At 39.9% G+C, this 13612-nt stretch overlaps 1 protein-coding gene across 4 annotated transcripts in view; it reads right to left on the bottom strand.

The window, feature by feature from the left end:
- The window catches only part of LOC141144373 (sodium channel protein type 5 subunit alpha-like), a 586505-nt gene that overhangs the window by 7721 nt on the left and 565172 nt on the right, over positions 1-13612 (bottom strand). For all 4 annotated transcript variants that reach the window (XM_073630007.1, XM_073630006.1, XM_073630004.1 and 1 more), the window contains 2 exons: positions 10984-11121; positions 5348-5452 (listed from right to left, as the gene is read on the bottom strand). In XM_073630007.1, the coding sequence (XP_073486108.1) occupies positions 5348-5452; positions 10984-11121 (243 nt within the window). The remainder of the gene's footprint in view (positions 1-5347; positions 5453-10983; positions 11122-13612) is intronic.

The following is a 13612-nucleotide window of genomic DNA, read 5'->3' on the forward strand; positions in this document are numbered from 1 at the left end:
AGCAGCTTGCTATGGGGGCTCCCGAGCAGAGCTGCAGCTTTGTGTATCCATTCAGACAAGAAGCTGCGGTTTGTCCCTGCCCCCTCTCTTTCCTGATTGGCTAACTGAGTTTGATTGACAGCAGCGGGAGCCAATGACGCCGCTGCTGTGTCTCAGCCAATCAGGAGAGAGAGTCCCGGAATGGGTGAGGCATTCGTGGACTGGATAGAGATAAGTATTAGGGGGGCAGAGGGGAGCTGCTGCACATGGAATGCTTTAAGATAAAAAACCCTCTGCCTTTACAATCACTTTAATGCAACTTTTATGTGACAAGGGGACATACTTCCTTACAGGAAAATTGGTCATTAAAACTATAGAGAAGATTTTTTATGGCTACACTTCAGCTTTAAAATGAAATTGGGTCAGTGAAGGCACAAATTAGCATGATGGCAACTTTTGACAGGTTTGTGATCGCTAAAAATTTGAAGCACATTGCGCTCACTTATGTGAGCGTTTGATGCTTGTGCAGTAAATGCAAATTTCATCCAAATCATCTGATGTCATTGTTGTGACCTGGGGATTCATTTTGGGTGGGAGTATTTTTATTTATTTTTAATATGAATATATGAATATGTTGCATATTTTCTGGGGTTAAGGGTGTTTCTACTTTTTGGTGATCTCCTCACTTTAGTAACACACTGGAAAGAGGGCCTAAAAGAAACCATTTCCTACTTTATTCAAAACTAAAAAAAAAATTAAATAGGTGACTAAGGAACATAGGGGGTTATTTACGAAAGGCAAATCCACTTTGCACTACAAGTGCAAACTACAAGTGCAAAGTGCACTTAAAATTGCACTGAAAGTGCACTTGGAAGTGCAGTCACTGTAAATCTGAGGGGTAGATCTGAAATGAGGGGAAGCTCTGCTGATTTTATTATCCAATCATGTGCAAGCTAAAATGCTGTTTTTTTATTTTCCTTGCATGTCCCCCTCGGATCTACAGCGACTGCACTTCCAGGGTGCACTTTTGCTGCAATTTCAAGTGCACTTTGCACTTGTAGTTTGCACTTGTAGTGCAAAGAGAATTTCCCTTTCATAAATAACCTCCATTGTCTGTTAATAGGATGAAAAAGTTGTAAACCATGTTATGGCCTCGTTCACACCATGATGCAGAGAACTCAGTTTTTCTGAAAGAGTTCTGCCAGGGCTCAAAAAAAACAATTGTTTTCTATGTGCCCTGTTCATATCCCAACATGCAGGTTTTTTTCTGCGCGGGAATCTGCACTGTGTATGCACATTTTTTGCAGGTAAAATAAATGTGCATATACTATCAATATGCATAAATTAAATGATTACTAGTAATTTTTCAATAGAGTAGCAGGGTGCCTGCTGGCTTGTGAAGTCCTCGTCCCCCCCTCCACTTGCTGTCAGCAGGAGGAGCGCCAGGCTCTGTGATGTTCAGCCAGTTCTCTCCCCCTCACTTCCCCACTGTGTGCAGAGCAGGCCAGATGCTTGTAAAAGTTCTCCATAAGCCCCCCTCCAACCCACTGCTGCTGCTGCACAGAGGGAGACAGGAGTGGTTCTGTATAAAATGCACCCGCCCCCCCCCCCCCCCCAACAGTAGAAGTTTGGATCCAATCAGGCGCAAATGTGGAGCAACCACTGAGGATCATGGGATTTGTAATCCTTAAAGGGGCCCTGCTCAATACAGTGAATGGAGGCTAATACCTGCAGAACTACAGGACCACAATTCTCTGCATACAGAGGGGGGGAGATTTTTGCCAGGCAAAAATGACCAGAGCTGGGGGAGACCAGCAGGGAATGAGACAGTGCAGGCTTATTGCTGGGGTCTGCACCTGACACCAGGCGGGCAGTGTTGGGAAACCAGTGTGAGTGGACCTGTCCTCTGCTTGCCTACACCGATGACAGAACTGTAAGGGCCAAAATGGGAGACTGAGCCACAGAGAGCTGCTGTGTCTCAGAACCTGAGCTGGGGAGACCTGTTGTTGAGTGTGACCATCAGAGAGGACCTGATCATGAGGACTGAGACTTCTGAGACCAATGAGCGCCAAGCATACTGGACCTGATCTGCTGCATACCGGAAGTGGTAAGCGCAACTACTGAGCTTAACCTCTTTCTGCCCACTGTTAAGGTTAACTAACACTGCCTCTTACTTAGGAACCCATCTGCCATCCCTTGAGTACAGTCTTAAAGGGACCACTACATGTGCACTACCTACAGAAGGGCACCAATGAAAGCTTGCCAACACTGACAATTAGGCAACAGATACTTTAGCTACCATCAGGGGTACCCCTTTGCCAGTAGCACATAAACCCACCCGCTATTGGGGCTGTATGCATAAAGTGCACCCAGGAACACAGTTTGAGTAGTTATTGCTAAGAATTACAGTGGGGTTTCTTTTATGTCATTCATGCTTTCAAGGTTTATGTTATTCTTACTAATGCTGTGTATACTGATTAAATGGGGTTTAGCCTTATTTCAGTGTAAATCAATGGCTGTAGGTGAGTCTAACCTGCCTGTCAGTTACATTATTGTATTCTGTTGTCCTGTTTATTTGTTCTATGCATATTGCATTTGCTTAGCTTTTTGATAATATATTTACCTTGTTATCCTCAAGTTGCTTGTGGTCTATTTTTTGTGTACTATTGTATAGCGGTACAATATTAACCCTTACAATACACAGGTGTGAACAGCCTAAAACGCAGTGGAGACCAAGCAGTTTAGGGAGTCATGTCAGTACAGAGGACATATCAAACCAAGCAGCTCCTTCGGGAGTAGAACTACAAGTGGGGGTTCATCCAGGATACGTTTATTCTGCAAGGTACCAAGATAACAAGCCACACACAGCTAACATGGATCCTACTGGCCCAACCCAGTGGTGCAAGGTGGAAAATGGCCATTGGGAGTCAAGCGTGGTGGTCAAAATCCCCAGAAATGCCTGGACAGAAGAACAGCTGGTTCAGCGGAAAGTGGCAGAAGTCAACCCAGAAAGGAAATGGTGACCCTGCTAGTTGGAAGAATCAGCAAGCAGCCTGCAAAGATGATACAAGATACTCCTCTTGAGCCATCAGCAGATTTACTGACTTGCTACAATTGTGGAGGTGTGGGCACCTACAAATTTAAATGTCCAAGTCCGCCGAAGGGAGAGGAGCACCGACAGAAACCACAGAGACACTACTTCAGCCAGCTTCCGATCGTTTTGTGATACAAGGAAGAGTAATAGGTATGAGTCTTTAAGAGATGCCCCTTCCGACACCCCAAAGAGACCACTGGAGATGTTCCAGTATCCATTCATACTATTCAAGAAGGGGGTTGACTGTCAGTCTTCAAGACAACATTAGAAACATGGTTCGGGGCACGTTGGCAGAAGTCCAATCGGCTAGGCCTGCTACATCAGTCGATGTTATCCAAGTTCTTGACAAGTTAATAGGCCCTTCCCCTGTATTACCAATGTTAGTGAAAGAGATTTACACTCAAGCTCCTTCACAACAAGCACTTGAAGTAATGCCTCTCCAAAAGTTTGAAGACTTATGCCCCGTACACACGGTCGGATTTTCCGACGGAAAATGTGTGATAGGACCTTGTTGTCGGAAATTCCGACCGTGTGTAGGCTCCATCACACATTTTACATCGGATTTTCCGACACACAAAGATTGAGAGCAGGCTATAAAATTTTCCGACAACAAAATCCGTTGTCGGAAATTCCGATCGTGTGTACACAAATCCGACGGACAAAGTGCCACGCATGCTCAGAATAAATAAAGAGATGAAAGTTATTGGCCACTGCCCCGTTTATAGTCCCGACGTACGTGTTTTACGTCACCGCGTTCAGAACGATCGGATTTTCCGACAACTTTGTGTGACTGTGTGTATGCAAGACAAGTTTGAGCCAACATCCGCCAGAAAAAATCCTAGGATTTTGTTGTCGGAATATCCGAACAAAGTCCGACTGTGTGTACGGGGCATTAGATGTCCAGGGTATCGAATCAAAGAAGTTCCCCTGTGACAGTTACTTGCAGATCAAGTTGTCATTCAATCCACCAACTGTTGAATGATCGGTAACCTTTGACACACTGGTTGTTGTGTTTTCTCAGCCACCAGGGTCCAAGAAAGGTTCCCTGATCACAGGGACGAACACAAGTTTTGTGAGGCAACTGTTGGCCCCTGTTGCTCCCAGAAGAGATTCACTGGTAGAACATAGACAGGAAGAGTTGTCCATTCCACCAATCAAGAGGGAGCTAATAGCAAAAAACATCTCATGACCCATTGGGTGAGAGTCCTGGGAAAGTTGACTGTACAACCCAAGTGTCGTCAAATGCCAGCCTTCCCCACTCCAGTTTCAAAGGTGGGCAACTCTAGCTCACCCCCTGACACATCTTGGTGGGCCTTACCAGTATCAGTGGTCTATGGAGAAGGCAACCCTCTTCCCTCTGACAAATGGTGGGAGGTTCCTTCACCAGGTTTCTGTTTGAATGCCAGTCGTTTACTTTTTGGTACTTACTAGCCTGATTTTTCTTCCTTTTGTATATTCAAAAGCTAAGTACCAGGATTTGGACATGAATGTGATACTGGACTCAGTCCCTCTTTTGGAGAACAAAAGGACCTTTTGTGGGGGGAGTAGCCGAGTGTACACTGGCTTGTGAAGTCCTCAGCCCCCACTGACCCATCAAACCAAGTGACTCCTTCAGGGGTAGTGCTAGAATAGCAATGACTTTTTTAGCTTATTTAAGTACTTTTATTGTGCCAACAACTTGCTCAGCACTTTACATATATATATATATATATATATATATATATATATATATATAGTACATTCACAAGAAGCTTACAATCTAAGGTCTGTAACTTACATCTATACCGACATATACTGGGGTCAGTTTAGACAGGAGCTAATACCCTACCAGCATGCCTTTGCAGTGTGGGAGGAAACTAGAGTACCAGGAGATAATTTATGCAGGCACAGGGAGAACATGCAAACTCCAAGAAGGTACCATCACAGTTGGGATCCAAACCGACAACTCTCATGCTGCCAAGCAGAGGCGCTAACCGCTAAGCCACTGTGCTGCTCTGCATAGTGCTGGGCTTACACCAGTGTGCTATGGTTTGGGTGCAATGTGATTGTATTTTTTACAGGTTTTAGGTGTGCTCCCATTGACTTCTATTAGACTGTGCATTTTCTGAAAGCGCATCAAAGATGCAGCATGTAGGACTTTGATGCACTTTCATGAAAAAAAACGTTCTACTAGAAGTCAATGGGAGCATACCTAAAACTGAGTGTGAACCCGCTCTTTTGGCACATCCATTTTGTTTGAAAACAAAATATTTGGTTAGGTCCTTTTGTGCTTACATGAGGCCTTGGAATTGGCTTCTGAGGCTTTTTTGAACCCAGTTTCTTCATAGCATTGTAGTATTTTTTTTGCTCTTCTGTCATAAAAATGTCTTGGCCCCCTAGGTAAAATGATATAACAACAATTATTATTTTTGCTATAACAAGCAGTGCATTATTATTATGCAAAAAAACCCCAAAAAAACAGACTATTGTGAGAAGTTCTCACACTTCCTCATTAAAAAAAATAATCTGTTTTTCCGTTTTAGTCTGTGGGCCTATTGGAGAATTTCTGACCTGACAGGAAGTGAGGATAAAATTGCCCAACAGGGACATAGACCACAATAAAAAACCTTCAAGTATGACATTGCTATTCTTAAAATACAATTTATATTTTTTCAGAAATGACATCAAAACTCTCCAATCAAATACAGTAACCATTAAATGTAAGGCTGTACAGTATTTTACAAGTCATTTGTTAACATTTATGTATTATAAAAAAAGTAAGAAACAGAAGTCTATATCAGTGACCCCAGTCAATGTCAATTAAAGTGAATCTGTGCCCAGACATTGAGCATCAAAGTATTTACATATTCTGAACAAGCAGTCAAAGTAATTTAGTGCCCTCATTCACTACTGTAGTTACACGCATTGTGGAAAACTGAATCTCCAAAGATCTCAACAGAGGTACTGAAATGTCAACTATTTTCTATGGAGAGCAGAATTTTGGCAGCCCGACAGCCACCTAATGAAAACAACCAACTGAAATCAGACTCGGGAGTCTCTTTCATGACATTTGAGACTGAATTATTTCACAGTACATGCAGCAAGGGAGGTCATGGATGTCTTGTTTTAAAGCACTTTTACTCTTTGTTTAGAATATGTAAATATTTTAATGTGCATAGTATGGACATGGTTGTACTTTAAATATCAAATCTAATGGCCATGTTCTGGTCTGACAGCAAATGTCGGCCTATGATAAAGGAGCAGTGTTATTTTAGGGGATATTCCCCTATCTCTTGTAACTGATTTACACTTTCTGATGAGTAATGTCTTCAACTGAGTCATTCTAGAAAAAGCATCTTGCTTATCTGATTGAGTGTTATTAATCCTGGATTCTATGTCTAGGATGGTGAATGTTTTATGCAGTATACATCTCAATCAAAAAAGCTGAAGTAAAACTGGCATAAGTGAGATTTAAAATAACTAATAATAACAAGAAAATGAATAATGTAAGACTGGGAAAAATTGGATGTTAACACAGGTGGTTTTAATTGTAGTGGTTTAAGTGAAAGAAATTGTGGCAGTATGTACAGTTGTGCTCATAAGTTTACATACCCTGGCAGAATTTATGATTTCTTGGCCATTTTTCAGAGAATATGAATGAAGCTGAAGCCATTTATTATCAATCAACTGTGTTTACTCTTTTTAAATCATAATCACAACAGAAACTACCCAAATGACACTTAAAACATTTTTACATACCCCAGTTCTTAATACCGTATATTGCCCCCTTTAACATCAATGACAGCTTGAAGTCTTTTGTGGTATTTGTGGATGAGGCTCTTTATCTTCTCAGATGGTAAAGCTGCCCATTCCTCTTGGCAAAAAGCCTCCTGTTCCTGTAAATTCTTGGGCTGTCTTGCATGAACTGCACGTTTGAGATCTCCCCAGAGTGGCTCAATGATATTGAGGTCAGGAGACTGAGATAGCCACTCCAGAACCTTCACTTTATTCTGCTGTGGCCAATGACAGGTCGACTTGGTCTTGTGTTTTGGATCATTGTCTTGTTGGAATGTCTAAGTACATCCCATGCGCAGCTTCCTGGCTGATGAATGCACATGTTCCTCCAGTATTTTTTGATAACATACTGCATTCATCTTGCCATCAATTGACCAAATTTCCTTTGCCTTTGTAGCTCACACATCCCCAAAACATCAGCGATCCACCTCTGTACCTTTCATCATAGGACTTGTTGACTCCTCTCCAAATGTAGTGTTTATAGTTGTGGCCAAAAAGCTCAATTTTGGTCTCATCACTCCAAATGACTTTGTGCCAGAAGGTTTGAGGCTTGTCTCTGTGCTGTTTGGCGCATTGTAAACGGGATACTTTGTGGCATTTGTGTAGTAATGGCTTTCTTCTGGTGACTCGATCATGCAGCCCATCTTTCTTCAAGTGCCTTCTTATTGTGCATCTTGAAACAGCTACACCACGTTTTCAGAGAGTCCTGTATTTCACCTGAAGTTATTTGTGGGTTTTTCTTTGCATCCCGAACAATTTTCCTGGCAGTTGTGGCTGAAAATTTAGTTGGTCTACCTGACCGCGGTTTGGTTTCAACAGAACCCCTCATTTTCCACTTCTTGATTAGAGTTTGAACACTGCTGATTGGCATTCTCAATTCTTGGATATCTTTTTATATCCCTTTCCTGTTTTATACAGTTCAACTACCTTTTCCCGCAGATTCTTTGACATCTCTTTTGCTATCACCATGAGTCCAGAAAAGTCAGTGCAGCACTGGATGAAAGATGCAAGGATCTGTCAGGAGTCCAAAAACTCATTGACCTTTTATACACACACACACTAATTACAAGCAAACAGATCACAGGTGAGGATGCTTACCTTTAATAGCCATGCAAACCCCTTTGTGTCAACTTGGGTGCATGTCATCAGGCCAAAATCACCAGGGTGTGTAAACTTTTGATCAAGGTAATTTGGGTAGTTTCTGTTGTGATTATGATTTAAAAAGAGTAAACACAGTTGAATGATAATACATGGCTTCAGCCAAACACTAACCATGAGTGAAAGAAAAGTTTTTGTGTTATCATTCATATTCTCGGAAAAATGGCCAAGAAATCATAAATTCTTCCAGGGTATGTAAACTTATGAGCACATTTGTATATGTAAGTGCACTGTTGTATGCTCAATACTTAATTTACTGTACTAAGAAAATCAGGAAACTAAATAACAGTATCTGGGATGAACTTAAAGTGGGATTAAACCATCTTTTTTTAAATTGCTGACAGGTAGGGCTTTTATGCCATAATGTTTCCCCGTCTGTCAGCTGTAATATACACTGAGCTGCACATGTGCAGCTTAGCATGCATTAACACCCGATCTCTGCCATGATGATGTGCCACGATGATGTGAAAATAGAAGCACTTGGGATTTATAGAATCAGTGACAGTGCAGCACTGGAGGGCACGTTATGATAGGTGTCATAAAGTTCTGGTATGCAGTGCATATTTGTACATTATGACCTAAACCCGCAGGGGGGCCATTTTTTAAATCAAAGAACTTACTGACACTTTTGGGGGGAATTCATAAGCAATGTCGTGGATACTCTTTTTAATTCTATCAGCCCTCCACATGGAAATTGTGGGTTCTTGCACCATACATGTACCTGTCAGAAACAGCTACATGAATCTGTCGGGGGCTGACACTAAGGTGCAGATGCACAATCAGCAGATGCAAAAACATGTTTGTGTTCAGAGACTCTCTATAAAGGGAGATGTGCACACAGTTTTGTAAAGGACAGCTGAAGCAGGTTATATATGTTTAGAATTAGTGATCTGAATATGAAGTATTTACCTGCAAAAATGTCTGTGATTAAACTTTTGCACAGACTTCTCAAAAGCCATTATTATAAAGAACTGCACTATGTGCAAAGTCTGCATCCAAAAACAAACACAGATACAAAGCTGTTTGCCTTGAACACTCATGCCTAAATTTGTGTTTTCTTTGGATTTTTTTTTTCTTTAATGGTTGACTATCTGGCTCCATCCAGTTTTAAAATAATGCAACTTAAGTGTTTCCAACAGCTTGAAGGGGTCAAATTGACATGGCTTCTCTAAACTGTATTTACACTCTTATTCTACACTTAGCCAGCAGTAACAATTTATGAAGTTTTCTTTTCAAGATTCTTAGTGACCTGACACAACTAACTGTAGAGAGATGTTCTTATGCACCGGTTGCTATGGTTGCGGTAATGACTTGGAATGGACTGAGATCTTTCATGGTAAATAATAAAGCATGTCTACATATGCATTTAACTATGTAAATTCAGTAATAGCTTAGGTCCAGTATAGGAGTATCACAGGTTCTTATTGGAAGTAAATACATTGGCATAAGCATACACTAAAATACAGTATATATATATATATATATATATATATATATATATAGTAAAAACTTGGATTGCAAGCATAATTCGTTCCAGAAACATGCTTGCAATCCAAAGCACTTGTATATCAAAGAAATAATGGAAACTGAAATGATTCCTTCCACAACCACTTATTCATAGGTCTTTCAGTTTATAGTCCATGCAAAAAGATTATAGTAATGTGACCAGGTTGTGTAACCATAAAATGTCTATCCACAAATGGAGGCCTCCACAGGGGTGATTAGAAGCAAAATCCAGCAGGAGCTTCAGAGTATAAAAGAGAAGAGAGGCGCCTCTAAGTGTAGCAATATGTTGCTAAATGTTGTACCTTCATTAAATGTAACCATATTGCTACACTTAGAGGTGCCTCTTTTCTCTTTTATACTCAGTTGTGACGTGACGCTACTTGTATATCAAGACATTGCTTGTATATCAAGTCAAAATTTATTTAAAAATGTTGCTTGTTATGCAAAACGCTCTCAAGCCAAGTTACTCTCAATCCAAGGTTTTACTGTGTGTATATATACACACACACACACACGTGCACTGGCCACTTTATTAGGTACACCTGTTAAATTGCTCGGTAACACAAATTGCTAATTAGCCAAAATTTATAATGTTCTGGGGGTTTAATTAAGTTCATTGCCAAAAATTAAGATTTTTACATGTATGCGGCAAAAAAAAATAAAAAAGTTGCTCTGAAGCTGAACTGAGTAAAAGATCAGCTTGAAGGGGTACATTTATGCCACTGCTGTGATTGCTCTTGATAGAGAGGAGGAATTCTTCATACTCTCACAGACCCCAGGAAATCCAGAGCATGTTGCCATGCAGAGAGACACCGTGGAGTTTTTTTTACGAAAGGCAAATCCACTTTGCACTACTAGTGCAAACTACAAGTGCAAAGTGCACTTGAAATTGCACCGAAAGTGCACTTGGAAGTGCAGTCGCTGTAGATCCGAGGGGGACATGCAAGGAAAATAAAAAAACAGCATTTTAGCTTGCACATGACTGGATAATAAAATCAGCAGAGCTTCCCCTCATTTCAGATCTACCCCTCAGATTTACAGGGACTGCACTTCCTTGTGTACTTTCAGTGCAATTTCAAGTGCACTTTGCACTTGTAGTTTGCACTTGTAGTGCAAAGTGGATTTGCCTTTGAAATAACCCCCCGTGTGATAGTAACTTTGCAAATAAGAGCTTCTAAATATATATTTTTCTTCTTTTTTTTTGAAGGGGGATGGGGGTAGGGGGTGTCTGCACACAAGTTCAATTTTCCCAATAGAAAGGAGAGTTTTAAGCGCTGTTAGACAATCTAGAATTTGTTTTTAATTGTTATGTTTTATTTCTGTGCACAAGCTAAGAGACAGCAAGAGCAAGGCTGCTGCCATTATAATAACATATATCCTTAAATATATACAAAGTAATCCTAATTAGGTACACTCTCTAATTTTCCTAATTGAGGCCTCTAGCATCATTACAGACACACTCAGATACTTATCTTCTTCTTTTGTTGGTTGAAGTTGTCAATAATCACACCAATAAAAAGGTTCAGCGTGAAGAAAGAGCCAAATATGATAAAAACAACAAAATATAGGTACATGTACTTATTAATTTCATAAATTGGCTGTTGTTCAGTCTAGGAAACAAAAAACAAAGAACAGTAAATACAAGTTCAAAACAGCATTATACAATACACATTACAAAAATAAGCTACTATGTAAATAAACAACGTTCTCTGCACACATACACGTGTATTGAGGTTTATTAATATTAGGTACCCTATTTCTCTGTATATTTTTCAGGCTGTAATCAATCAGCCAAACAAAGCACTTAATTTACTAAAATAGAGAATGTATATTTTGTATCTTAGTTGCTACAGTGAAGCTTTGTTCACTTTGAATATCCAATCATGTGCAAGGGAAATATGGAAATATATATTAGCTAAACTAAAAACAATTATTTAAAATGATGAACACATATTGATGAAGTGATAAACATTTAGGCAAACACAATGCAAATGCATTTAAAAACAGTTTAAAAGTATTATTAAATGTTTAAGCAAAGATTGAATACTAGGGATGAGCCGAACACCCCCATGTTCGGTTCGCAGCAGAACATGCGAACAGGCAAAAAATTTGTGCGTGGACCGTTAAAATCTTTGGGACACGAACATGAAAAACCAAAAGTGCTAATTTTAAAGGCTTATATGCAAGCTATTGCCATAAAAAGTGTTTGGGGACCTGGGTCCTGCCCCAGGGGACATGTATCAATGCAAAGAAAAGTTTTAAAAAACATCCGTTTTTTCAGGAGCAGTGATTTTAATAATGCTTAAAGTGAAACAATAAAATTGAAATATCCCTTTAAATATTGTGCCTGGGGGGTCTCCCTAGTCTGCCTGTAAAGTAGCGCATCTTTCCCATGTTCATAACAGTACCACAGCAAAATTACATTTCTAAAGGAAAAAATGTAATTTAAATTTGTTTGCAGCTGTAATGTCTTGTCAAATCCTGGCAATATAGATAAAAATCATTGAAAAAAACTACATGGGTTCCCCATTCCCAGTCCATAACAGGCCCTTCGGGTCTGGTATGTATATTAAGGGGAACCCCACACCAAAATGTAAAAAAAAAATGGCGTGGGGGTCCCTCACAAAATCCATACCAGGCCCTTCAGGTCTGGTATGGATTTTAAGGGGAACTCCGCAACAACATTTTTTTTAAAATGGCACGGGGGTCACCCCCAAAATCTATACCACACCCTTTTTAAATTTTTAAAGGCGTTTGACTTTTTTTTTTTTTTGCCTCTAAACACCCCTCCATGGTAGCCTATGTTTCCCTGTATGCATAGGAGTTTAGAGACGTTTAGGCAGAAGGCAGATAAAACAACCAATCACTCACATGTTTAGGAGAGGAGCGTTTCGTCAGAATGCCCAATGTGTTTAAATGCATCCAAACACGCCTCAACACTAGGCGTGTTTAGCGCTTGAGTGTTTATTCATTTCAATGGTCAGAATAAATTAATATACTGCCCAACAATCTTGATCATTTTCATAGAAAGAAGGTAGGTGGCATATGTTTGGTTGACGTAAATGATAGACACAAGTGGACACTGTATGATCATGTCATCCTGTCATGGGTCCAACTCGCAGAACATGCTCAATATTACAAAATGATCGTGCTAAAAGAGAAACTGGCCAATTTGTCTATGTGCCATACCTGTCCATTTACTATTCTGTTATAGGCTTGTGTTAAAACCCCCAACACCATTGGTAGTTACTACCTAGCTGGGAACAGATCTATTCCCATGAATATTTAAATACTTTTAAATCACCATTTTTCCTTTAGAGGGGGGCTCAAATGACGTAAGAGCCTATCTATCTATCTTAACCGTATGGATCCAATGTAGCTTCCCCTGTACAACCTAGGTTGATTTACTAAGGGAGCTAAGAATCTTCACCCAATAAATTGTAACTGGGTTCACTTTGAATACCCAATCATGTGCAGCTGAAACATTTAAATAGTAAGTGTCTTTTCACATCACTGGACAATTATATTCAATATTCACTAATTTTTATTAAGTGATTATTCTCAATTCCTTTAATAAATACGTATATTTGATCCTGAAAGCCTAAAGCGTTACCCCAACACTTCATATTCCTGATATGTGCCTGCTGTACCATGTACTTGTATTAGAAAGCATTCTGTTCTCTTTGTATTGCTTCCTTCATGTGAAATCCCTGCTGTTCCTTCTAGTCTAGTAAAAAAGGTATTTATAATGTTTTTTTATATCTTTACAAAAATGTTTTGTCTTTCGTTTCTATTTTAAATGGAATGGGTTGTTTTACAAGGTGATCGTTTACAATCACTTTAACTCTCAGCAAATCCTTTTTTTGTTAGTTCATTTGTTGCTTCTGTGCCAACTAGAGGATTTTACTATCACTTCCTGTCCACAAGATCCTATCCCTGGAACAGGAAATGAGGACATATCAACCTGAAGGAGACACAAAAAGCTGTAAAAACCTGACATAATACACACACATAAGAAAATCACTGCATGAACCTCCACTTTCTCATTGTTTTTGTTAGTTAATCATTTGTGAAGCAGTAATCACTATGAGAATCAAACCA

The sequence above is a fragment of the Aquarana catesbeiana genome, linkage group LG05 (assembly GCF_042186555.1).
Source record: "Aquarana catesbeiana isolate 2022-GZ linkage group LG05, ASM4218655v1, whole genome shotgun sequence".
Taxonomy (NCBI): domain Eukaryota; kingdom Metazoa; phylum Chordata; class Amphibia; order Anura; family Ranidae; genus Aquarana; species Aquarana catesbeiana.